Source organism: Emiliania huxleyi (assembly GCF_000372725.1).
Source record: "Emiliania huxleyi CCMP1516 unplaced genomic scaffold EMIHUscaffold_280, whole genome shotgun sequence".
Lineage (NCBI taxonomy): Eukaryota > Haptophyta > Isochrysidales > Noelaerhabdaceae > Emiliania > Emiliania huxleyi.
In genome coordinates this window covers 93206-115217 of record NW_005199925.1, presented here as the reverse complement: position 1 = coordinate 115217, position 22012 = coordinate 93206, and the positions used below count along the sequence as shown (strand labels likewise).

The window sequence follows — 22012 nt, the reverse complement described above, 5'->3', positions numbered from 1 at the left end:
CTTTGTGGGTGTGTGGTCGGCGGCTAGCCGGGGTCGTCCTCCCGATGGGGGACTAGCACTAGCCGTCTTCCACATGGTCCCTCGGGTCCCTGCTGCTCCTAATCTCTTCGTACATCCTCCTGCTGATCTCCGCAAAGAGTCCTGCTCCCTCCCTCGTCGTCTCGCCCTGCGCGCGGCCTGCGGCCCCCCTGCGCTGTGTGATTGTGTGCGACTCGATTTGATTCACAAAACTGACCGCAGCAGCAATGTAACCACGTGCTGCACGAAACGGGTAACGACGAAGGCTCACAACAGACCACACCGCGGAAATATGCCAGTACCATGCGCAGCTAGACTTTTCTCTTCTCTCTATGCTGCCACTCTAAAGACGCAATACCTGCTACCGTACGCGCTGCACGACGTTGCACGCGCCGCACTCGAGCTAGCTATAGGAAGGGGTTGGGTGGCAGCAATGCGTCGCTAGCAGGCCGCGTCGGCGTCTGCGTACTAGGGTGCCCCTCCCCTGGCGCTTCCGCCGCCGGCACCGCCGCCGGCACCGCCGCCGGCACCGCCGCCGCCTCTGCCGCCGCCTCTGCCGCCGCCTCTGCCGCCGCCTCTGCCGCCGCCTCTGCCGCCGCCTCTGCCGCCGCCTCTGCCACCGCCTCTGCCGCCGCCTCTGCCGCCGCCTCTGCCTCCTCACCTGCCTCCTGCTCCTCCTCGCTCTGCTCATGATCGATGTCGTGCACCTCGCTCTCCTCGCTCGAGGAGCCAGCCGTGTGCAGGATCGGCGTGATCGGCTCGTGCCGGCCGTGGTCGCAGACATCGGGGACGATGATGGGCGGCGCGCGCACCTGAGAGACCTGGCTTTCGGCTTCGCCCTCGTCCGACTCGGGCAGCGATAGCTCTCCCAGCGAGTAGTTGTCGCTCTCCGCGACACGCCAGGGCCGCGGCGCGGCACGCGCGCCTCGCGCACGCATTCCGCTCGGTCCTTCGCCCGGGAGTCGCAGGTCGGCGAGGTCGGCCAGCATCGAGTCAGCAGAGACGTCGGACGCCTATGGGGTACTGGGCGTGTCCTGCTGACGGAAGGCGGGAAGGGGAAGTAGCGACGATCAGGGGGTGGAGCTGGACACGTGTCCTGCTCTCCACCCGAGCTTTCGTCTTCTCCCCCGACCCCCATCCCCCCCCTCTCTTCCCATGCACCTCGGATAGCGTTTTGCCGTGCCGCTCATCGCCAAAATTCGAAGGGGGCTTGCGGTGGTGTAAGATCACGCCTCCAGTGCCGGCGCGATGGCTCGAGCGCAGGCCATTGACGTCGTCGTCCTTCGAGCTCGACGAGCCGCACCCCATGAACACTCGCGCTGTCGAGCGCACGCGCCGTGGTTGTACCTTGGTGGGAGCGAGGGCCGGAACCGGGGTGCCTCTAAAAAGGCGGTTATTTTACGCGGAGAGGCGGAGGGAACCGCGCGGACTCGCTTCCGAGCTCTCACGCCGCGCGTATAATTTAAGGCCTTTAGGGGCCTGAGCACTTGGAGCACTTGGAGTGCAGTCGGCAACCTCACATCCAGGGCCGGGGAGCTAAGAAGCGCACCCAGCGGGCCGGATGATCGGGATCGGGTTGCGGGCAAGAGAGCCCTAGCCCTGGGGGGTGCGCGTTCGCAGGGAGAGGGCCATAAAGTAAACACGGGTCCCGAGGGTTGGTTCCGTGTACCGGGTTTCCCCTTTAACTTCAGAACGCCCCCTCTACTCGGAGCTAGTAGACACGACACTGTTTTGAACAAAAGAAGAAGAAAATCACTTTTATTTTCTTTGTACGTGCCCCCCCAGTGTTGACAGAGAGACCGAGGAAAGAAATAAAGAAAGAAAACGGACATTCGCACCTGCACCTTCTTCTTTTTTTTGAGGGAGAGCGTATCGAAATTCTTTTCTTTGCGGAGGGTCATGTCGCGCTCCACCACGGCCGAGGTGCTGCTCCGGTCCGCAGTCGGCTTCGATGATGTGGGTGCCATCATCTCGATGCTCACCGCGCTGCCGCCGCCCGACGTGCGGCCTTACCTGCGGGCAATGTTGCCATCCGAGTCGGAAGCCGACGCTGTGGCAGACGCCCTTGGTGCTCCAGGAGGCAGCGCCGCTGCTGCGGCGAGCGGCAGCCCCGTTGCCTATCGCAAGGGCGACGACGATGAGCCTGCTGCGGCCGGGCGTGCAAAGGCGGGTCGGCCGGCGGCGGCTTGCTCCATCGTGGGCGGTGCGGCGGCAGCGCCCTCCAAGCCGTCCAAGGTGAATAAGAAGGGTCGGCAGCCGCGTGCGGGTGCCACGACCCACGATGCGTCGCTCCTTCCCGGCCGCCACCGCTGTCGCTGCAACGCACGGAGGCACGAGCTGCTGTACAACTGCCTCGCCTGCGGGTCCGTCGTGTGCGCGCAAGAGGGCGAGGGTCCTTGCCTCGCTTGCGGCCGCGACCCGCACACGCCGCTCCAGGCCGGTGCCTGCTCCGCCGCCGCGCCGTCCTCGTCGGAGACCGCGGCGCTGAGCGCGGCGGAGGAGCACGCCCGCCGGCTGATAGATTTCGACCGCTCCGCCGCGAAGAGGACGGTCGTGATTGACGACCAGACAGAGTACTTTTCGCACGCGGCGGCGGACGCGTGGATGAGTGGGGAGGAGCGAGCGGTCGCCGCCGCGGCGGCGGCGGAGCGCGAGGAGGAGGCAGCGCGCAAGCGGAAGGAGCTCAGGCTGACGATCGACATCGAAAACAAGCGCGTTGTGAAGGAGGGCCCCGGCGGTGGCGGCGGTGAAGGTGGTGGAGGAGGAGGAGGAGGAGGAGGTGCTGGTGGTGGCGGCGGTGGTGGCGGCGGCGGCGGCGGGAAGGCAGATGTGCGGCCAGCTCAGGCACGAGGCGCGGAGGCGGCGGTCGGGGAGAGGCGACGCGAAGCTCACACGCCGCCTCTCCCACCACAGCCAGCGCCAGCCGCAAAGGCTGCAGGGCGGGGCGGCGGCGGCGGCGAGGGGCGGCTCGCCAACCCGACGCTGCAGGGCCGCGCGACATTCGTCGCGCCGGCAGCGCGCGGGCGCGGCGCGGGTGGCGCGGCCTCCGACCGTGGTCGAAGCGGGCGCGGCAACGTCGAGATCGGTGGGTCGAGCCAGGCGACGAGCTCTGGGCTGGACGCGGCGGCGGCGAAGCTGCGGGCGGCGGCGGTGGAGGAAGGCCTCTCGCACTCGGTGCTGCGCGTTCAGCACGACAACCCATGGCTGGAGGAGTTCCTCGCCCAGGACGACGACGCCATCGACGCGCTCGCGCACCGGACTGCTCTGCACTTGCGCCTCGAGGGCGGGGAGGCGGCGGCAGGAAAGGCCCGAGAAGGCGAGCAGAAGCTGCGCCTCGAGGGCGGGGGGGCGGGGGCGGGCGGCGGGCGGGCGGGTGGTAGTCAGGCGGGCGAGCGGGCGGATGGAGCGCCGCCCGGCCTTGCGCCCGCGCCGGGGGCCGCAGAGGTGGGGGCGGGGGAGGCCTCGCCGCCACCCTCCGACACCGAGTTTGGCAACCTCTGCCTCTCGATGCACCAGCCGTGGGCGTCGCTGCTCGTGGGCGGCGTCAAGCGCGTGGAGGGTCGCTCGTGGCCGACCGACCACCGGGGCCCGCTCTGGATCGCCTCGACAGCGCGGACGCCCAACGACCTCGAGGTTGCGACCGTGGAGCGGCAGTACTCCGACCTGTCCGCCTCTGCCGGCCTCCCGCCGCCAGCGATGCCTGCCGAGTACCCGGCCTCCGCCCTCCTCGGCTGCGTCGTCGTGCGGGACTGCCTGTCGCACGACGAGTACGTCGCCGCGCGAGCCGCCGGCCGCGAGGGCCCCTCGGAGGAAAACGACTCCGCCTTCGTCTTCGTCTGCGAGGCGCCGCGCAAGCTGACGGTGCCGCTGCGAGTGTCCGGCAGCCACAAGATCTGGCGGCTCGAGCGGGCGACGGCCGCCGCTGCCGCAGCGTCGCTGCGTGCTGGCCAGTGAGTGCTGGGCAGAGGGGGGACGGTTGAGCGCACGGCGTCTCAATTGCCTGACTCGAACGGAATACACGCAACTCGTCTCAATCAAACTCAATGCCCCGTCGTGCTGCGGGATCCACACCACTCCACGTCCACCGTAGCGGAACTCACTTTATCGCGACCGTCACTACAACTCAGCTGCTTGTGCCTTGTGGGTGTGTGCCGGTCACGTCTCCCACGTGTCTCCAGAAAAATGTCAATGTACACTTTCGAGACACCGCGCACAAGAGAGAGTAGTGACAGACGGGGTCAGGCTCACACCTTGTGACGGTGCCCTGGCAAAATCGTCCCGATTTCGATGCGCGATTTAGCTAAGTCCCAGAGCCGTTTACGCATGAGCGGGCCCCCTCACCAGCCTAGGGCTCGCGCTTCTGGCCCGAGGTGTCGCCGCTGCCTCCCGCGCCCTCCGGCGCCTGCTGCTACTGCCGGTCGGCCGGTCGGGTCCGCGCGACGGCTCCATCCTCGAGACGTAGCGGTCGCTGAGCGCTTTCTCGACCGCTACGTCTTCCAGTGCACCCTTCACCGCGACCCTCGAACCTGCGCTGCGCGGCGCAGTTGCTGCCGAGCGAGACGCCCCCGCCCGCGCAGGGGCGGCATCACCAGACGCTACCGCATGGCCGAGCAGCGAGCAGTGTGTGCCGCAGTGCCCGTCCGGGCCCTCTTGCAGCTGCCTCTATTGGGCGTAAACCGCGGATATAAGGGTCTATACGGAGGTGGGTGGCCTCTTAGAGGTATGGGAGCCGCTGGCACCGCGCTTGGCGCCGCGGATGCACGTACGAACGAACATTATGAAATCGGGACGATTTTGACCCAGAAAAATCACAAGGTGGCAGGCGGGTTCGGGGTTGGGACGTCTTGGTCAGGGAGTCTCTCCCGGAGAGCCCGGCTTCGGAACGGGCAGAGAGGCTCTCCCAGAGAGCGCCATGGAGAGCGCCCCGTGCGGAGTAATGGAAATCTCTGCGCAAGACCAGTAGATCGTTGGGGTAGAGATAGTAGATTAAGACTGGAGATCCTAGCGGATCTCTCACACGGACACGCCCAAGTCTCGCCAGTAGATCCGTCCTGTCCGGTTCCCCATTCAAGACTAAAGATCGAAGATTGAGATTGTGGATTGCAGATCGCTCTGAGCAGCAACAGGGCCAAAATGTGGAGATAGGAGATGGAGAATGCAGATTGTAGATCCTAGCGCCCAGCCATCCGCCCCAGATGTGAGATCGAAGATTGAAAATGGAGGTCGTAGATTGCTGCCGGCGGCGACAGTGGCCAAGTAGAAGATTGGAGATTGGAGATGAGAGATGGTCAGTGTGAATGAATCCAAATTGCATCTCCTTGAAGGTTTGAGCCCCCCTCCTCCCCCGGGCCCCCGAATCGAGATTGGAGATTGGAGATTGGAGATTGAGATCGGAGATCTGATCCGGCCTAAGATGACGACGTTGGAGATTGGAGATTGAAGATGGAGATCGGAGATCTGACTGGATCCCCGGCCTAACATGACGACGCTGTGGATTAGAGAATATTGGAGATGGGGAGATCGGAGCCCACCCACCCCCTAGAGCCTAGTGGTGTTGATAGATGTTTTATAGATTTTTGTTTTTTCCTGTGGTCTGTGCGCGGACGGCCCGGGGAGCCTGCGGCGCCATTTTAATCTGCGCTCCTCTTCATGGCCTGCGGCGCCTGGCTTGAGCTTGGAAGTGTAAACGAGTCCGCCAGGGCGGTCTGCAAACGGAGCGCGCTGCGCGCGCGGTCTATGTACGCGGTCTATGTCGGCGAGCCTATTTGCCGAGTTGGCAGCGTGAACCATGATACCGCCCCCAGTTCGGCGTAGACCGCGAGCGCCGCGCAGCGCGCTTGGTGTTTGCAGTCCGCCCTGGCGGACTCGTGTACACTTCCAAGCTCGCAAGCCAGGCGCCGCAGGCCATAAAGAGGAGCGCAGATTAAAATGGCGCCGCAGGCTCCCCGGGCCGTCCGCGCACAGACCTTTATCTAAAAACAAAACAAAAAAATCGATGAGACACCACTAGGGGCTGGGGGGCTCCGATCTCCATCTCTCCAGTACTCTCCAATCTCCAGCGTCGCTATATCTTAGGCCGGATCCAGTCAGATCTCCGATCTCCATCTTCAATCTCCAATCTCCAACGTCGTCATCTTAGGCCGGATTCAGTCAGATCTCCGATCTCCATCTCCAATCTCCAATCTCCACTGTCGATTCGGGGGCCCGGGGGAGGAGGGGGGCTCAAACCTTCAAGGAGATGCGCTATGGACTCATTCACAATGCAAAAGGATCTCCACCCTCTTTTCGCGCCATTTTGCAATCTCCAGTCGGCCCACACGATCTCTAGGCGCCTTTGGCGCGAAGTCAGAATCTCCACCTCTGTCGCAAGATCTCAAGCGACTGCACGCACCAAACGCGAGATCTCAGACTCCTCTCGAGCATCTACACCGGAGAAGATTTGCCTCCACCAGTTCTTCAATCTACTGCAGCTCTTGGCAGGAGATTTGCCACTTAAGAGATCTCTAAAAGGCATCTACGATCTACAGTCCAAGGATCTTCCGATGTTGCGCAGAGATTTCCATGTATGCCCGTGCGCGCGCTCCGAATGGCCGCTAGCTCCATCTCCAGCACCGCGCAGAGGTGAAACGCGTTTATAAATCGGGCTAACCGACGACGTCCCCTGCCCGAGCCGGGCTGGGCAGCCTCTTCCAGTACGTGACGAAGCCCGGGTTCCACTCGGCGACCGCCATGTCGCCGCTCGGCAGGAGGATGGCGTCGTGCGGGTGGCGGTGCCCGAGCGGGCCGAGGAGGACGCTCACGTTGACGACCGACGCGACCCGGCCGGCGGCGTCGAGCACCGCGACAGGGCCGGACAGGTCGGGCGAGATGCCCCGCCCGCCCTGCCCGGGGTAGGTCCGCAGGTTGCAGGGGAGGGAGCCGCCGCCCATCGTCCCGCGCAGGTCGAGGGTGTGGCTGTACTCGAGCGCCGGCTCGCCGGCTCTGCCGTAGTCGTAGAACTCGATCCTCGAGTTGGCCCGGTCGCTCACCGCAATCCTGTCGGCCGTGACGTCGTACGTGCAGCCGTGGTTCGTTGAGAAGTTTCCGTGCTGCTCGCGGCCGCCCTTGCCGCCCCAGACCCGCCCCGCCGCCCACGCGCCGGACTGCTTGTCGAAGGCGTATATCCTGTTGCTGCCGTAGCCGTCGCAAAGGTAGACAAACGGGCCGGGCGGCGTCGCAAACCACGTCGGGCGGTACGGCAGCCGCGGGTCCTGCCCAAAGTTGCCGGAGCGCTGCCACACGATGCTGCCGTCCAGCCGCGTCTTTGTGAGCTTCTGCTCGTTGTTGGCGTGGTACAGAAACTCGTGCCCCTCCTCGTCGCTGAGCTGCAGCCCGTGCGGCACGCCCTCGCAAAGCGCCTTGCCGCCTGCGGTGAGGAAGCGAGCGCCGGTTCCGTCCGCCTCCCAGCGGACGAGGCAGTTTGTGTCGTTGCCGCCGTGCTCGTAGGTGAAGTAGATGCGGCCTGCGGCGTCCGTGACGAGGCCGTGCGCGTTGCGAAGCGACGCTCCCTTTGGCAGCACGAGGCGATCGGGCCGATACTCGAAGCGGAGCTCGCCCTGGCCGCCGATGATGGGAGGCGGGCTGCTGTACGCGAGAGAGAGAGCGGCGAGCAGGTTGACTGGCATCGGCCTGTTGCCTCGCGTGATGAGACGACGGCGCAAAACAGCAGCGCGCAACACGTCGTTTTTTTACTTTGTTTTCCTGGTTTCCCTCTTCGAAAATGCAACAAGAACACAAGGCAGTCTCTCACATGGCAAGCGATCCCACGACAGCGTCGGTGGGGACTGTACGAGCAAAAAAGAAACGCCCGCGCGTCGGGCGTCAAAGCTGGGAGTTCAAATCACTACGACTACGACGACTGCCCGAGGATGACGAAGATGACGAAGGCCACAGGCAAGCGCGTCCCAGGCGCGCACGCGCTGCTTGCTCTGGCCGCCGCGACCAACACTGAGACCAACTCCAACTCCCTGCGGTCTCTCAAGCGTGAGGCGGCGGAGAAGGCCCGCGCTGCTCGCGCCGCGCGTCGTCAGTGCACAAAGGCGGTGCGCACTGGAGCTGCCAAGCGCGCGATGAAGAGAATCGCAGCCTCGACCCCAGACAAGCCGGCCAGTGCCAAGGACGTCCTTGTCGCGGCAGCGCTGATAGAGAAGCGGAGTCGGCTGGAGCTGGCGAAAGTTAGCGCTGCGGCGGCTCAGGGGCGGGTGGGCTCGGCGGCGGTGCTGCGTTCATGACGCGAGTCTGCGATGTTTAAAGCGCTGGACGTTCTTTTTTTTGAAAGCCCTCCCTTCTGCGCGGCACGCCGCGTCAGCACGAGAGGCGAGAGAGAGAGCAGCGAGACGGGGAGAGCGGGCGGGAGACGGGGAGGTGCACACCATCTGCCAACGAGCAACGTTGTTGCCAACGACTCGCAACTGCACACAACTCGCGCGGGGCCGCGCCTTTGGTGTCTCGCCCCGCCGCGCTCATTTCCGCCCCTCGTGCTCCCAGGAGGGCGGCGGCGGGAGGGGCGGGATGGCGCCGCCGTACGTGTCGTGCAGCGCGCGCACGTACTGCTCTCTCCAGAGGCCTGGCGGCCGCTGCTCGCTGAATGCGGCGAGCGCCTCCCCGAGCGGAATGCGCGGCTCGAGCCGGCAGAGCGCGGTGGCGACCACGTAGCCGGTCCGGTTGAGCCTGGAAGGGTAGGCGGGCGGGCGGTGAGCCGCCTCCCGCCATCGCAGCCAGCGCAGACTGACGAGACGCGCGCGCGCGCACCCGTGCGTGCAGTGCACCACCACGCGCGCCGCAGCAGAGGCCGCCTTCTCCGCCTTGGCCACCTCCTCGGGCGGGAGGCCCCTGCGGACTGCGTCCGCTCTAGCGGCCTTCATTCGCGCCTAGCAGCAGCCGGGCTGCCTCTGCAGCCGAGGGACGGGGCACAGAGGCGGACCGCGAGGGGCGGCGCGCCACGCGCAGAGCTGAGATCTCGTGGAGGATCTGGAGCATGGCCTGGACGCGGCGGCGGCGAGTCGGCGGGATGGCGGGCGGGCGGCGGCGGTGGGCGGGGCAGCGCATGTGTGCGCGCAGAGAGAGCCGCACCTGCTCCTCGATGAGACTAGCCCTAACCCTAACCCTAACCCTGGGCCGCACCTGCTCCTCGATGAGACCGTGGCCAGCCGTCTGGAACTTGAGGTAGCGAACAGACTGGGGCAGCTCGCGCGGCTCGTAGTACCGCCGCGTGTTTGTCAGGTCGATCCACAGCCCCACCGCCGACCCGCCGCACGCCTGCAGCGCGTCCGACACCGTCCACCTGCGAGAGAGAGCGAGGCGGAGGGACGTGCGGGGTGGAGGGGGTGGAGGTGCGGAAGATTGCGGTGCGCGCGCGCTGTGCTGCGGGCGAGCACGACGCACCAATCTGCCGCCGGGAGCGACGCGCAGAGCTCCGCTTTGAGGGGCGTCTTGATGGCGCAGAGCCCGTGCAGCGCCGCACCGCCCTTTGGGCTCTCCCGCCACCCCTCGGGAATCTTGCCGCCCGCCCTGCGCGGAGGAGCGCTGCTGCCGGTGCCGCCGCCGCCGCCAACCGCCGGCGAGCACGCGCCGAGCGCCGGAGGCGCGTCTTGAGAGGCGGCGGCTGCATTCGCTGGTGCCTGTGTGCACGGTAGCGGCGGTGATAGCGGGATTGGTGGGCTGTCACTGTGGATGCCCAAACGCGGCGCACCGAAGCAGCAGGGCTCTCCTCTGTGATCGAAGGCGCCTCCTCTGGCGGAGGAGTCCTAGGCCGCTTCTTCTTGATGCGGTAAGCCGACATCACGTTGGTTCCAAGGTCCCGCTCCCAGCGCGGTTTCGGGTTCTTTCTTTTTTGGATTGGTTGGAGGGGAAGTGAGAGAGAGAGAGAGAGAGAGAAAACCGCCAATGGCCGTTATCCGTTAGTGCGGACGTCGCCGCGGCTCGCCTCTGCCGCGGCGGCTGCTGCGCGCACGCGGCGGCGCCGCTCTCTCGCGAGACGGCTGGCGACGCGGCTCGCCGCCGACGTACGGTGCGCTCGTCCGACGGTCCGCAGCGTGGCGTGCGCGGCGCTGAGCGCCGCTCTGCGAGCGCCTCTGCGCCTGCACTGCCTGTCTCTGTTGCTGTTGGTGGTGGTGGTGCTGCTGCTGCTGGTGCCGATGCTGCTGCTGGCGCGGCGCGGCTGTGCGACTGGGCTCGACGCGCGCGTCGCGAGCGTCTGACGCGGCGGGCGGCGTCGGGCAGGTGCGCTTCTCTCTCGGGTGGTGGTGGTGGTGCTGCTGCTGCTGCTGCTGGCGGTGCAGATGCTGCTGCTGGTGCGGCGCGGCTCTCCGACGCGACTCGATGCGCGCGTCGCGGCTATCTGACGCGGCGGGCGGCGTCGCGGGCGGCAGCGGTGGCGGCTCGCGGGTGGAGGTGGAGGCTGGTGGCTGTGGTGGACTTTGAGTTTATTTCATGGTCGTGTACGGGGACCGGGGGGTCAACCGGGAGGCAGGGGGTTCAACCAGGCGACGGAGGACCGTGGGCCATCGCGGGGACCACTCAGCCCGGAGGGCGCGGTGGAAAGATCCGGATGGTCTTCACGCCGGTGGGAGGCACCGAGGCGTCTGGGACGCTCAGCTCTACCTTAAGCTCCTGAGGGGCGCGTGGTTGTAACCACGTAGTATGACTACAACCCACCACAGACACCCTCCCCCACTCCTCACGTGTGTTCACACCCTCACCCTCTCCTCTCTCCTCTCTCTCTCTCTCTCTCTCCTCTCTCTCCTCTTGTCTGTGCTGTCTGCCTGACTCAGGCACTCAATCTGCCGATGCGTGATTGTGTGTGGGCTGCTCCGAGGGGGCCCTCTGTGCGATCCGACGGGTAGGGGGGCTGTGCCCGGGCGGTGTCCGGTGTGGAGTCCCCTTCTGATCCCGCCTGGGATGTTGGGTGTGAGGTTGTGGCGGCTTCGATCCCAAGGGGGGGAGCTGATCCCACTCAATAACCAACTCTCAGGGGCAGTAGGTGGGCGAGCTTCAGGCACGCTCATCTCGATCGTCAAGACGTTGCTACGCGCGGTCTTCCGCGGGGGGAGCTGCGTCGACGGGTGCGGGACCGCGGCGCAGCCAGTGCCGTGGCGATGCCTCCGGCTGTTTGCGGCGGGCGGCTTGCTGCTCGCTGCGATGGCGAAAAACTCGTCTCGCCACACGCCAAGGGCTTATGCTCTGGCGAGACGTGAGGCGCATGCGCCCAGGAGGGGAGGGGGCATGTGTAACGACACTGCTAGAGATGCCTTTCGGGGCCCAGAGATAAAACTTCTGTGATGCCATGCGTGACCTAGTAGTGTCCCCAGCTATGGGCGTGTCCACGTTGGAGCCAGGTGTGGTGTGGGCGCGAGAATAGCTCCGCCGTTCATGGAGGCAACCGATGCGAGTCGACTGGTGTGTGTCGTCGTGGTTTCGTATCAAGAATTCTCTCTCTCAGGGGAAGTGAGTATGTGTGTGTGTGTGTGTGTGTCAACTGCCGTTATTTTCTTTAATTTACCACAGAAAATACCCCGCCGTCCACGCACCTACTGCTAAGCAAAAGTCGCTGCCGGCTTGGCGTGATGCCCGACTCCCGAGTGCCCAAGCTGCAGCTCCTCCGCGCTGGATCGCCTCGCCTTTGGGCTGGCGGCCGACGCGTCGAGCGCCGGCTCGAGCTCGCTCATCGTGCTCGAGGGCTGCAGCTGGAGGAAGGGCAGCGAGCTCAGCGACGAGCGGCACGCACCGGCCAGCAGCCGGAGGGAGAGCAGGGAGATGCCGCCCAGGAGCGACGCGATCGCCCCGAGAGCCATCCAGCCGTACACCTCGTCCGCGCTGTCGTGGCCGTGCGGCAGCGGCGGAGCCACCGCGCACGGCTCGCCGGCAAAGAAGCCGCGGCCGGCGCGGAACCGCGCCACCCCCTCGTCCTCGAGCGGCGAGTACTCCCTCCGGCTCGACTCGGGCAGCTCGTCGGCCACGCGGCCGACGGGGTGCTCCGGGGAGTGGACCTGCACGAGCATGCGGCTTGCGGCCGAGTCGGCGGCGACGAGCGACGCGAGCAGCGCCTGCACGTCGGCGAGGGAGACGCCGTCGAGCGCCACCGCAACCTCGCGCCGCCGCGCAAAGCAGAAGCGCTCGGCTGCGATCTGTCCCCACGCCTCCTCGGCCGCCGCCTCGAGCTGCTCGGGCGGGTCGAGCAGCTCCTTGCGGGCGGCGGCGGCGTAGGCGGCGAAGTCGGCCGCCGCGGTGGAGTTGAGCAGCGCCTCCGCCTCCTCCTCCAAGAAGGCGTGGATGGAGGCCGTGACGTGGCGCGGAGAGGCGCTCGACGACTGGACGATGAAGTAGAGGAGGCTCACGCCACGCACCTCCCGCCCGAAGGACCAGACGAGGTAGCCGAGCTGCTGCCGGGTGCGGAGCGAGGCGAAGAAGGCGGGCTCGACCATCTTTGCGAGGAGCTGCGCCGTCGCCGCCTCGCGCGCGCTCAGCTCGCCGAGCACGAGCGTGAGCCGGACAGCCGAGTTGGTCTCCTGCGGGTTTGGGTGCGCGACCGCACGGAGCAGCGCCCGCCCGCCCAAGTCCGCCACCGCCTGCTGCTGCGACGGCGCGGCCGGCAGCCCGGCCGGCGCGGCCCCGTCCTCAAAGAGCGCGCCCAGCTGCTCCTCGTATGCGTCCACAGCGCCGGCGGCGTCGAGATTGCCAAAGAAGAGGAAGTCGGAGGACGCCCAACTCGAGAGGGCGTCGGCGGCGAAGCGAACGAGCTGAGGCAGCCGGATGGAGCGAACAGCGGCGAGCTGCTCCGCCGGCGTGGGGGCGACGCGGAGCAGCAAGTGCGACCAAGCTTGGTAGGCGACCTGATAAGCGGCGGCCTTATCCTCGTCCGCAAGCTGCCGCTCCACCAGCGCCTTGACGGTGGCAAAGCGGAGCGCATCCGGCTGCAGCGATCGCGCCTGCCGCAGCACCGTGAGCATGTACGCGGGCAGCGTCTGCGCGTACCCGTGGCCCGAGAGCTCGAAGCCAGTCGACGTTGCGGATAGGCTGACGGCGAGGCCGGCGCGCGAAGCGTCCCACGCCGCCTCGCGGAGCTGCATCTCGAGGTAGATGGTGTGCAGAAGCGCGAAGGCCGCGCCCTCGCCGCCGCCCTCGCCCCCCTCTCTCGCAGAGACGGCCCGCGTGTGCAGCGCGACGCGAACGGCGGCGACGGGCAAGCCGAAGCTGACCTCGGCGCGATGCCAGAGCCGCGAGCGCGCGCCACGCCGCAGCAGCGCGGGCGGGTCCGAGACGAAGGGCGAGCTTGACGCTTCCAGCAGCTCAAAGTCGGTGGGCAGGTACGGGTTCCGAGGAGGCGGGGAAAGCTCGGACGAGGGGGGCCACACTCGCCAGCACTGCGCGCCGCCACCGCCGCCCCCCGAGCGCACGACCGTGCCGCCGGGGCGGGCCTCCCACGGCGGTGGCGGGTCGTCGGCCACGGCGCCGTACACGACGCACGTGCCGCCGCCCTCCGCGAAGCCGGCGCAGAGCGGCTCCGCATCGCACTCCGCCCGGCACCCTCCCGGCTGCAGGCCCGGCCGCCGCTTCTGGCGCACCGCCCGCTCCCCCTCCTCGGACGCGCCGTCCCCTGGCCCCGTGCAGAAGCCGCCTGCCGGAGGGTCGTACGAGTGCCCTTTGTACGAGTGCCCTCCCCGCGGCTCTTCGGCGGCGAGCCCGGCGACAAAGTCGTCCGGCAGCGGAATCGGCCAGTACTGCGTCCCGTACCAGCGCTCTGAAGAGGCGCCGTCGGTGGCGTTGGCGGTTAGCGTCTGCGAGACGAGCAGCGCGAGCATCGATGTCGGCTGCAGCTGGCGCAGCAGCTCGCGCGTGCGGTCGCCGTCGAAAGCGGGCGTCACCTCCGGCGCCGTGAGAAGCTCCTGGGGCGGGTAGAGGTGGAGGCGTGCGGCGAGGTCCGAGGCGTAGTCGGACGCCTCCTCCTTTGCCTTGAAGCGGAAGGAGAGCTCGTCCTCGGAGCGGAGCGCATCGAAGACCTACACAGGAACGGCCCGAGAGGGTGCACAGAGGGCTCCGCCTTCGCACCCTTGGAGCGGAGCCAACACCTGCTGCGTCACGCCGCGGCCGCGTATCGCGCGCAGGGCGGCGTACACCACCTCGAGCGCCTCGCGCCAGTGCGCGAGCCCGCGCGCCGTCAGGTCGAGGTCGACGACAAGCAGCGAGTAGGCCGGCTGCCGCTCCACGCTGGTCGTCACGCCCTCGATCCACCCCCGCCGCACGAGCGCCGACCGCAGCGAGCCGGCAGACTCGCCACCGAGCAAGCGCGAGACGAGCCGGAGCGGGCGCGAGCGGTACTCGGACTCGACCGGAGGGAGAGACCACATGATGCGGAGCAGCTCGAGCGACCGCACCGGCCGGACGAGGAACGCGGCGGGCGCCGTGGCGAAGAGCGACGCCGACGGCGCCACCGGGGGGGGCGGCGGCGCCGCTGCGGCGCCCGAGGGGGGAGGGTGCGAGCGGGGCACAGCCGAGAAGAGGTCGGCGGCGTAGCTCTGCAGCGTGTCGAGGTCCTCGGCGCCGACGATGGCGAGAGTCATCGTGTGAGAGAGGTAGTGGTCCCCGTACCAGCGCAGCAGCTCGCTGTGCACGCCGGTCCGGTTGAGCGTCTGCAGCGAGCCGGTCCCGAAGTGGTTGTGCGGGTGGCCGGCTGCCGCGAGGGAGCGGCCGAGTTGCCAGAGGCGCCACGCGTCCGACTGCAGGTTCTTGGCGTGCTCAGAGTCGACGGCGTGCATCTCTCGCGCGACGCCGCCCACCGAGAATAGCGGCGCGATGAAGAACTGCGCGAACCGGTCGAGCGCCTCGCGCAGCGACTCAGGCAGCACCTGATGCCAGACGGCGGTGCAACCGTGGGGGGCGGTGGGCGGTGCGGCGGAGGAGTGCGGTGGAGGAGTGGCGGAGGGTGCTGGGCGGGGCGGAGGGGCGCCTCGAAGTAAAAGTTTGTGTGCGAGTCCGCCGTGAATGCGTTCGAGAAGCCGCCGTGCCGCTTGAGGAACGCATCGTAGTCCTGCTCGACAGGGTACTTAACCGAGGCGAGGAAGAGCATGTGCTCACAGAAGTGCGCGAGGCCTGGCACGTCGTCGGGATCATTCGCGGAGCCGGAGCGCACATCCACCGCTGCCGCTGCCAGCGTCGCGGAGCTATCGCTCACGAGGACGGCCTTGAGGGCATTGCTCAGCTCGACAAATCGGTACTCGCGCCGATCGGACGCAGATTTGACGATGTTCGGCTTGGCGACGTCCGACAGGACGAGGTTCGACAGGACGAGGTTCGACAGGACGAAGTTCGACAGGACTGAGGATACCATCTCGTGGCGGCGATGGTGGTTGGGCACAAAGAGCGGGAAGCAGTGCGGCTCGGCGTCGTTCAGCCACAGACCAGAGTGGTGTATCGACACCGATTGAGTTCAAAGATCGTGTCGCTCTTTTGTCGGCGTCGAGGATTGGCTGTGCAAGAAGATCTCCAGACTCTTTAGCGACTCCAGCGCTCTCAAGTCTGCGCCGCCGGCGAGAGCTGGAACTCAGCGGGATGGCAGTCAAGAAGAATCCACAACCCTTCGTTCTTCAGTCTCTCAACTCCTCGAAAATCGCAAACCCTGTCAGCAGTCCTCCTCCGGGAATGTACGTAAGAGCCACATACTCTTTTCTCCCAGTAAGCTATAAGTACGTACAAGAGCGCTAGGAAGCGGCTCAAGGAGAAGGCGAGGAAGGGGCGGCGCGCTGCAGAGGCGGCGGGCGAGCCGGAGGTGGCGCCATCGCCGGCGCCGCCGCCGGTGTTCAAGACGCTCAGGGAGAAGAAGGCGGCTCAGGCGTCAGCGGAGGGCTGGGCGGCGGAGGTGGCGAGGGCCGAGGAGCTCTACGAGGAGCTGCGCGAGCGCGCGCCCCAGCACTGCCGCCGTGGCGGCAAGTGGGCGCGCGAGAAGTTCGTGATGGCGGTGCAGGGAGAGTTCCCGCGCGCGCGAGGGGCAGGCGTTCCCAAGGGGACGGTCCTGTGCCTCGGCAGGGTGCTCGACGCGCACGATGAGCAGGATGACGCGGAGGGTGGGCACCGGGACTGGGAGGAGGACCCGCTCGGGTTCGACACCAACCCGATGCTGCTCCGCGCCATGTGCATGGCGTTCGAGTGAACGCCGTGCAGGCAGCCTGTGCCTTTTGGTGTACCCCGTTTGTACCGCGTCCTGTGCCCCCGAGTTCATTTAATAATACATTGAAAACTCGTCTCCTCAGCTCCTCCAAACGTCCGTCCCACACACTTTTGCCTTGCCGACCATTTGTGTGTATGCGCGTCGACTTGCAGGCTCGCCCGCTCGCCGTCTTTGCCCTCGCCACAACTCCCGTGCTTTGCTGCATCGTCGGTCTCGTGATCTTCGCCCGAAAGTGCGGTGACTTTGAGATCGATCATCCCGACCCGCGCTGCTGGACCGGAGTGCATCCACCGACGCTGATCGCCGAGGTGCCGGCGGCACACCAGCCAGACCCCGCGCTGCACGCGTGCACGGCTGTCGCTGCCCGCCGAATAAACGACCGCTATCGCCTCGCGGTCACGCCATCCAACCGGCTCGACGAGGCGGGGGTGGTGATCCACCACTTTGATACGTGGGAGAACCCGCAAAAGTGGTGGCAGGGATGCCCCGCGGACTGCGCGAGCGAGTTCCCCCTCCTGTCGAAAGGGCTGTCCGGCATCCGAGAGCAGGCAGTACTCCGTAAGGAGTGCGGCAAATGCCGAGCCATCGGCGATCGCTTCTCCGCCACCACGCTCTTTCGCGGCATGTTTCGAGCGGACCGTCCCGACCGACGCGTCCTGCCTATTGTCACAGGGCACGCCGGGATGGTGCTGCGCGCCAACGCGACCAAGCTGCTCTGTGTGTTTGGCACCGATGGAGAGACCCGGCAGTTTCAGTGCCCCGATCCACCGATATCGCGGCTGCTCCGGAGGTCGCAGAGAGAGCAGTGCGTGGCAGGCTGCGGGAACCCTCCGGCGTGGTGCAGACAAGAGCGGGTACACGGCGGCTGCAAGTGTGGCTTTGATAGATGCGAGCCCGACCACGACTCGCGAGCGCGGACGCACCTCATGAAGAGGCCCGAAGAGCGGAAGCACATACGTCCGTGGCGTCCGAACAAGCTTGGCTGGGTGCTCAACGAGTATGCGCGCAGCGGCGCCATCGGTCGCGGGCCGGGGTCGTTTTCGGGCTACCCGGAGCTCGTGGTCGACTCTCGCAACATCGCCTCCGCAGTCGAGGCCATCTTTTTCCCGGCCGCCACGCGGCTTGAGAACGTCTCGGCCGTCATCGCCTGCCGCGTACAGCGCACCTTTGTTCGCGAGCTCCGCCGCTCCGCGTGCGAAGTACCCGTGCTGCGACTACACCCAGAGCGAACGGAGGAGCCGTTTGAGGACTGGACGGAGCAGTGCGCGCAGACTGCCGCAGCGGTCAGTCCCAGGCAGGCGTGAACGTCAGGGTGACCAATTTGGCTCTTTCGATTCCTCTAGTATTTTTATTTAGCACATTTTATGGGGTGTAGGAGAGTGGAGTCTACACGCACGGTATTTTAGCTGAATAGGGGAAATGGGAGAGGGGGTCTGTATAGATTGTAGAGCGACGTATATCGACCCCAGCCTTTGTGTCTCAATCTCATCTCATGCATCCTCAGAGAAGTCGCCGTTGTCCAGCTCAAACAGCCGCTCAAGCGCTGCTATCTGCTCGTCCTTCACCTCGAGGCAGTCGAGTTGCTGCGCAGCAGCCTCATACGCTGCCCCGCGGCCCTCGGCAGCGAGATCTCGGAGCACACCCTGCAGGCACGCCGCAGCCAGCTCCATCTGACGGCGCGCCGCAACAACCTAAAGTGATGGAGGGCGGACACCAGATTCCCTCCTATGGTATTCGGGGCAGGACCCAGGCTGCCAGGCCGAGGGCAAGGCCACACCTCTTTTGCCTGCCGCCTCGTCTCACGAATGCTGCCGTGAAGTTGAGCTGACACGGCTACTGCCACGGCCGTAGTCGCCGCTGAGAGCACGCCAGTGTAGATGAGCTCGGCGTCGGCGAGACTGAGACGGGAAGGATACCGGATGTGCGCCATAGCACCCTTCTTTGAGCCGATTGTGAGTGTTGTCTGTGCTAGGGTGATGCTGTCGGCTAGAGAATGCACTGGTCGACGTTTCATTCTCAAGGCTGGTGAGATGTGGAGGCCGGCAAATGCTGCGTTGCGGCGCACGTCATTCCAGAGAGGCCGAGTTCGGGCGCCACGTACGCAGAAGGAGAAGCCGAGCGCGGCGGACTCGTCGCGAAAATCAGCAATGGTGAGGCCGTCATTTGCACGATCGGAAGCAGCATGTCCGCAAGCGAGGCGATGGGGCGGGCAACGGCAGTGGACGGATCGCTTGGGATGCTCTCGGAGGTTTGCGACCGCTTGGGCGGGGGGGGGGAGGACGATCTCTGCCACCATGGCGAGACAACACATGCTCTTTCACGGACGGACCAGCCCAGCCAACCCAACAAACAAACACGTGCAACACAACAAAACAACAAACACGTGCAATCTCCATGCATGCATGCATGCATGACGAACGAATGACCGTTCGTTCGGAGGCTTTTGCACTTGCCCACCCAATGAAGGACGGTGGCACAGAGCTTTTCGGAGCTTTTACAGCGCTGATTGAAGTGTGAAGGCTGCGAGAGAGCAGCTCAAAGACAAAGTGCTGCTGGCCTTCCATCCAAAACAAGCAAGCGTGAGGCGCGAGGCTCGGGGGGGGCCGGGGGGGGGGGGGGGTTACGCACCTCCTGGCAAGGTGGCAAGCGCGCTTCCGTGTCTCCCGCCGGAAGCATCGCGTTCGAACCACAACGGACCCGGCACCCGCGCCCTCCGCGTTTCGGACCACCAAAACTCGCCGACCCAGGTCCAGTTCCAGGTCCAGGTCCAACAAGTTTGCGCCCGGCCCTCTAGCCAAGCGCAGCACACTGGCCCCGGCTGCGTCCTCCCTGGTGTTCCACATATGCACATCCAGTCCGAGTCGGGGCCGGGACGGCTCAAGCAAGTTGAGAGCGAGTGCGAGAAAGCCGAGACGCGAGAGAGTGAGTCGTGAGAGCGCAGTTTGGGGGTTCTTTAGTGTTTAGTAAGCCAGAGGAAGACGAGGCTTCGAGCGGTCGAGCGCCCCGCGGCGAGCGGCGTCCGGCCGCTGCACCTGCAGCTCAGCCGCACACCCACACACATCCCGCTCATCCCACAGGGCTCGCAGGCGGCAGGGGGACGCGGGACGGCTTCGCACGGGGTGCCGACGGGGAGAGTCGGGGAGGTCGGAGGAGGGCACCCGCGGCCGCGCACGCCTCATCTTTTTGTCTGCAATAAACTGTAAATAACAAGCTAAAGCTATGCACCGCTATGAACACAGTATGCGCTAATGAACAGCCTCATCTTTACTATTCGGATGTGCTAATGAGTCTGAGGGTACACAAGAGACACGGGAGCGGGCTAGGCAAAGAGCAGACGCCAGGAGGAGGCAAAACGCTTGAGTACGGGCGGCAAATCTGGCAACGCGGAGGAGAAGATGTCGGCGGCCTTGGTGTTGATGTCGAGAAGCATCGGCTCGAGCCAGTCCTCGGCCTTCGTCGTCGCGAGCGCATCGCTGCAGACGGAGAAGGACGCGGGCGCGTCTGCCGGCCAGCATGCCTCGAGGCTGGCCATGGAGGAGAGGAGAGGCTTAACGTGGGGCGGCTGCCAGATCGGCTCGGACTCGGACACGAACGCGTTGATCTCGACGGGCGTCGGCTCGAAGCCGCCCCGGAGCCTCTGGCTCTTGGACGCCGGCGGCTCCGGCGGCGGCGAGGCGGGCCGCTTGTTGTTGCTGGCGGTGAGGGCGGCGATGGTGGCCGGCACGGGCTTCCGGACTGCCGCGCGGGATCGGTGGCGCGACGACTTCTCGGCGAGCGGCGCCGCGCAGCTCCCGCGATCGACGAACTGGAGCTTGACGCCGGTCGGCGCGTCCTTGTGCATGTTGGTGCGGTGCGTCCGCATGCCGCTGGGCGACCGGAAGGTGCGCGGGCAGTGCGGGCACTGGATCAGCTTGTCTTCGTGCTCGATCTTCATGTGCGTGGTGAGGTCGCTCGACTGCGGGAAGGACAGGTTGCACACCGCGCACTCGTACGGCGTTTTAAGACCGTGCTGAAGCCGGCGATGCACGAGGAGGGAGAACTTGTTGCCGTAGCTCTTGGGGCACGAGGGGCAGGACCACTCGGCCGTGTTGTCGTCGGGGCAGGGCGCGACGGCGGGGTCGAACGAGTCCATCAGCCCGAGGGTGGACATGATTGGCAGAGTGCGGAGGGCAGATGAGGCGCGTCAGGGACGAAGCGCTCGCTCGCTTTTGCTCGCTATTTTCCGAGTGAGTCGCCGACCTCACCGCCGTGAACGCCGGCGTTTGCGGGCGCGGAAAACAGCCCCTAGCTACTGGTCCTGCCTGGCCAGCCAAACAACCTAGCGTACTTCACCTTTGTTCGTTGGATTTTTTGCGAGGGAGGGGAGAGAGATGAGTGAGGGGGGGGGGCATATAAGGCACGCGGACAGGGTGGCCGGCGGATACTTCTTTCCTGCTCTCGTGAGGCTGTGAAGCACGTCCAACCTAGCGTGCTTTTAGGTTAGGTAGGAAGGTGAAGAACAGCCTGGCGCTCGGACTGGACTCTGGACACCAACGGCAACGCGACAAAACATTTTGCTAAAAATCTCTCTCCCAACGCGGCATGGGTGGACGCTAGACAGAAGAGGACGGCACGCGCGAGCGACACACACACACACACAAGCTACAAACAAAACAAACTCTCACAACGTCACAAGCTCACACAAGGACAAGCAAGACACGAAGACACTCACTCACAAAAACAAAACAAAACGTGTGAGTGTTAGAGTTGTTTGGTATTGCTAAAAATCTCTCTCTCTCAAAAACAAATCAGCCAGCAGGGCTGCCACACATCCCGAACAACAGTAAGCGTACGGCACTACGTTAGTTACTCAGGGCCCCGCCCCTGTCTCTGGTGCCAAGGGCACAAACAGCCCGCCGTTGTTTTCTTTCTGAGGCCCCTGGCTTGCCGGCCTGATCCCGCTAGCCGCCGGCGACGACTGCCTCGATGCCGCCGGACGACGCGGCCGAGGCGCATTCGGCCGCCGCCAGGGCTGAGCGCGTCATGGCGGCCGCGGCCGCGGCGGTGGCTAGAGCCGACGAGGCCGCGGCGGCGGCGGAGGCCCGCGCGGACGAGGCGGATGCGCTGGCCGCGGCGCTGCGCTCGGCTCGCGTCGCCGACGTCCGCGCGCGAGAGAGCGCCGAGCGTGAGGCTCTGGAGCAGGCCGCCGTGGCGGACGCTGCGCGTGCAGCGGCGCTGCAGGTGGCGGACGCGGCGCGCCAGAGCTACGAGCGAGGCAAGGCTGTCGCCGCTTCGCTCTGCGCTGCGATCGCCGACACGGAGTGCGAGACGGCAGAGGCGGTGGTCGCTGCGGTTGCGGCGGTGCGGGCCGAGGCGGCCTCGATCTCGACGCTGGCGGGGAAGGCGGCGGCAGAGGCCATTGCGCTCGCCGAGGCGGAGGCTGCCGAGGCGAGGAGCGCTCTCGCCGCCTGCGAGCGGCTGTGTGCCGCGGGGCTGGAGGAGAGAGAGGCGCTGCAGGCACAGCCATCGCTCGACCCTTGCGCCGCCTGCCTTGCCTGCCCTCCCCACCGGGCGAGCCCCTCCGCTTCACAGGCGCAGCTGGACGCCTCTCAGGCGCGGCGGCAGGGCGAGGCGAGCCAGCTGCATGCCGAGCTCGAAAGCTGCCGCCTCGAGGTCGAGCAGTGGCAAAGCCAGGCGCCCGTCCACCTCCCTCCCCCTCGCGCCGAGGAGCCTCTCCTCCTCCGCCCCGCCAACGCGCCCCCCGGCGAGAGAGGGCGGCAGAGTCCCCGCGCCAGAAGCGTCCCCGCGCCAACA

General features: G+C 66.2%; 9 protein-coding genes across 9 annotated transcripts in view; 4 read left to right on the top strand and 5 right to left on the bottom strand.

Moving 5' to 3' along the window:
• Positions 1-203: 203 nt before the first annotated feature.
• Positions 204-1195, bottom strand: EMIHUDRAFT_367830 (hypothetical protein). Its single transcript, XM_005776240.1, has one exon. The coding sequence runs from the start codon at positions 1005-1007 to the stop codon at positions 426-428; it is 582 nt and encodes a 193-aa protein (XP_005776297.1). The 5' UTR covers positions 1008-1195; the 3' UTR covers positions 204-425.
• A 722-nt stretch (positions 1196-1917) lies between these two features.
• On the top strand, positions 1918-3972 carry EMIHUDRAFT_239018 (hypothetical protein; the record flags this gene model as incomplete). Its single annotated transcript, XM_005776239.1, has 3 exons — positions 1918-2736; positions 3118-3192; positions 3505-3972. 3 exons carry the CDS (start codon positions 1918-1920, stop codon positions 3970-3972), a joined length of 1362 nt encoding a protein of 453 aa, XP_005776296.1.
• Positions 3973-6662: 2690 nt separating this feature from the next.
• On the bottom strand, positions 6663-7682 carry EMIHUDRAFT_239017 (hypothetical protein; the record flags this gene model as incomplete). Its single annotated transcript, XM_005776238.1, has 1 exon — positions 6663-7682. The coding sequence occupies one exon, from the start codon at positions 7680-7682 to the stop codon at positions 6663-6665; it is 1020 nt and encodes a 339-aa protein (XP_005776295.1).
• A 243-nt stretch (positions 7683-7925) lies between these two features.
• Positions 7926-8288, top strand: EMIHUDRAFT_239016 (hypothetical protein; the record flags this gene model as incomplete). The annotated part of the gene is made up of 1 exon (XM_005776237.1): positions 7926-8288. The coding sequence occupies one exon, from the start codon at positions 7926-7928 to the stop codon at positions 8286-8288; it is 363 nt and encodes a 120-aa protein (XP_005776294.1).
• A 231-nt stretch (positions 8289-8519) lies between these two features.
• EMIHUDRAFT_239015 (hypothetical protein) lies at positions 8520-9838 on the bottom strand (the record flags this gene model as incomplete). The annotated part of the gene is made up of 6 exons (XM_005776236.1): positions 8520-8727; positions 8809-8889; positions 8981-9039; positions 9181-9340; positions 9442-9545; positions 9749-9838. The coding sequence occupies 6 exons, from the start codon at positions 9836-9838 to the stop codon at positions 8520-8522; spliced, it is 702 nt and encodes a 233-aa protein (XP_005776293.1).
• Positions 9839-12128: 2290 nt separating this feature from the next.
• Positions 12129-15382, bottom strand: EMIHUDRAFT_74243 (hypothetical protein; the record flags this gene model as incomplete). Its single annotated transcript, XM_005776235.1, has 4 exons — positions 12129-13388; positions 13746-14054; positions 14124-14876; positions 14924-15382. Coding segments are annotated over 4 exons (2781 nt in total), but the record flags the coding sequence as incomplete, so codon positions are not given.
• Positions 15383-15603: 221 nt separating this feature from the next.
• Positions 15604-16201, top strand: EMIHUDRAFT_239013 (hypothetical protein; the record flags this gene model as incomplete). Its single annotated transcript, XM_005776234.1, has 2 exons — positions 15604-15672; positions 15770-16201. 2 exons carry the CDS (start codon positions 15604-15606, stop codon positions 16199-16201), a joined length of 501 nt encoding a protein of 166 aa, XP_005776291.1.
• A 3195-nt stretch (positions 16202-19396) lies between these two features.
• EMIHUDRAFT_443939 (hypothetical protein) lies at positions 19397-20423 on the bottom strand. Its single transcript, XM_005776233.1, has one exon. It carries the CDS (start codon positions 20367-20369, stop codon positions 19539-19541), a length of 831 nt encoding a protein of 276 aa, XP_005776290.1. The 5' UTR covers positions 20370-20423; the 3' UTR covers positions 19397-19538.
• Positions 20424-21184: 761 nt separating this feature from the next.
• The window catches only part of EMIHUDRAFT_239008 (hypothetical protein), a gene marked incomplete at both ends in the record, with an annotated part of 3508 nt that continues 2680 nt past the window's right edge, over positions 21185-22012 (top strand). The window contains 2 exons of the mRNA XM_005776232.1: positions 21185-21238; positions 21401-21519. Coding sequence (XP_005776289.1) covers positions 21185-21238; positions 21401-21519 — 173 coding nt within the window. The remainder of the gene's footprint in view (positions 21239-21400; positions 21520-22012) is intronic.

What these genes read in the sequence shown, in the direction of transcription:
- EMIHUDRAFT_443939 (XM_005776233.1), bottom strand. Translation starts at nt 20,369, where the DNA reads ATGTCCACCCTCGGGCTGATGGACTCGTTCGACCCCGCCGTCGCGCCC.
- EMIHUDRAFT_367830 (XM_005776240.1), bottom strand. Translation starts at nt 1,007, where the DNA reads ATGCTGGCCGACCTCGCCGACCTGCGACTCCCGGGCGAAGGACCGAGC.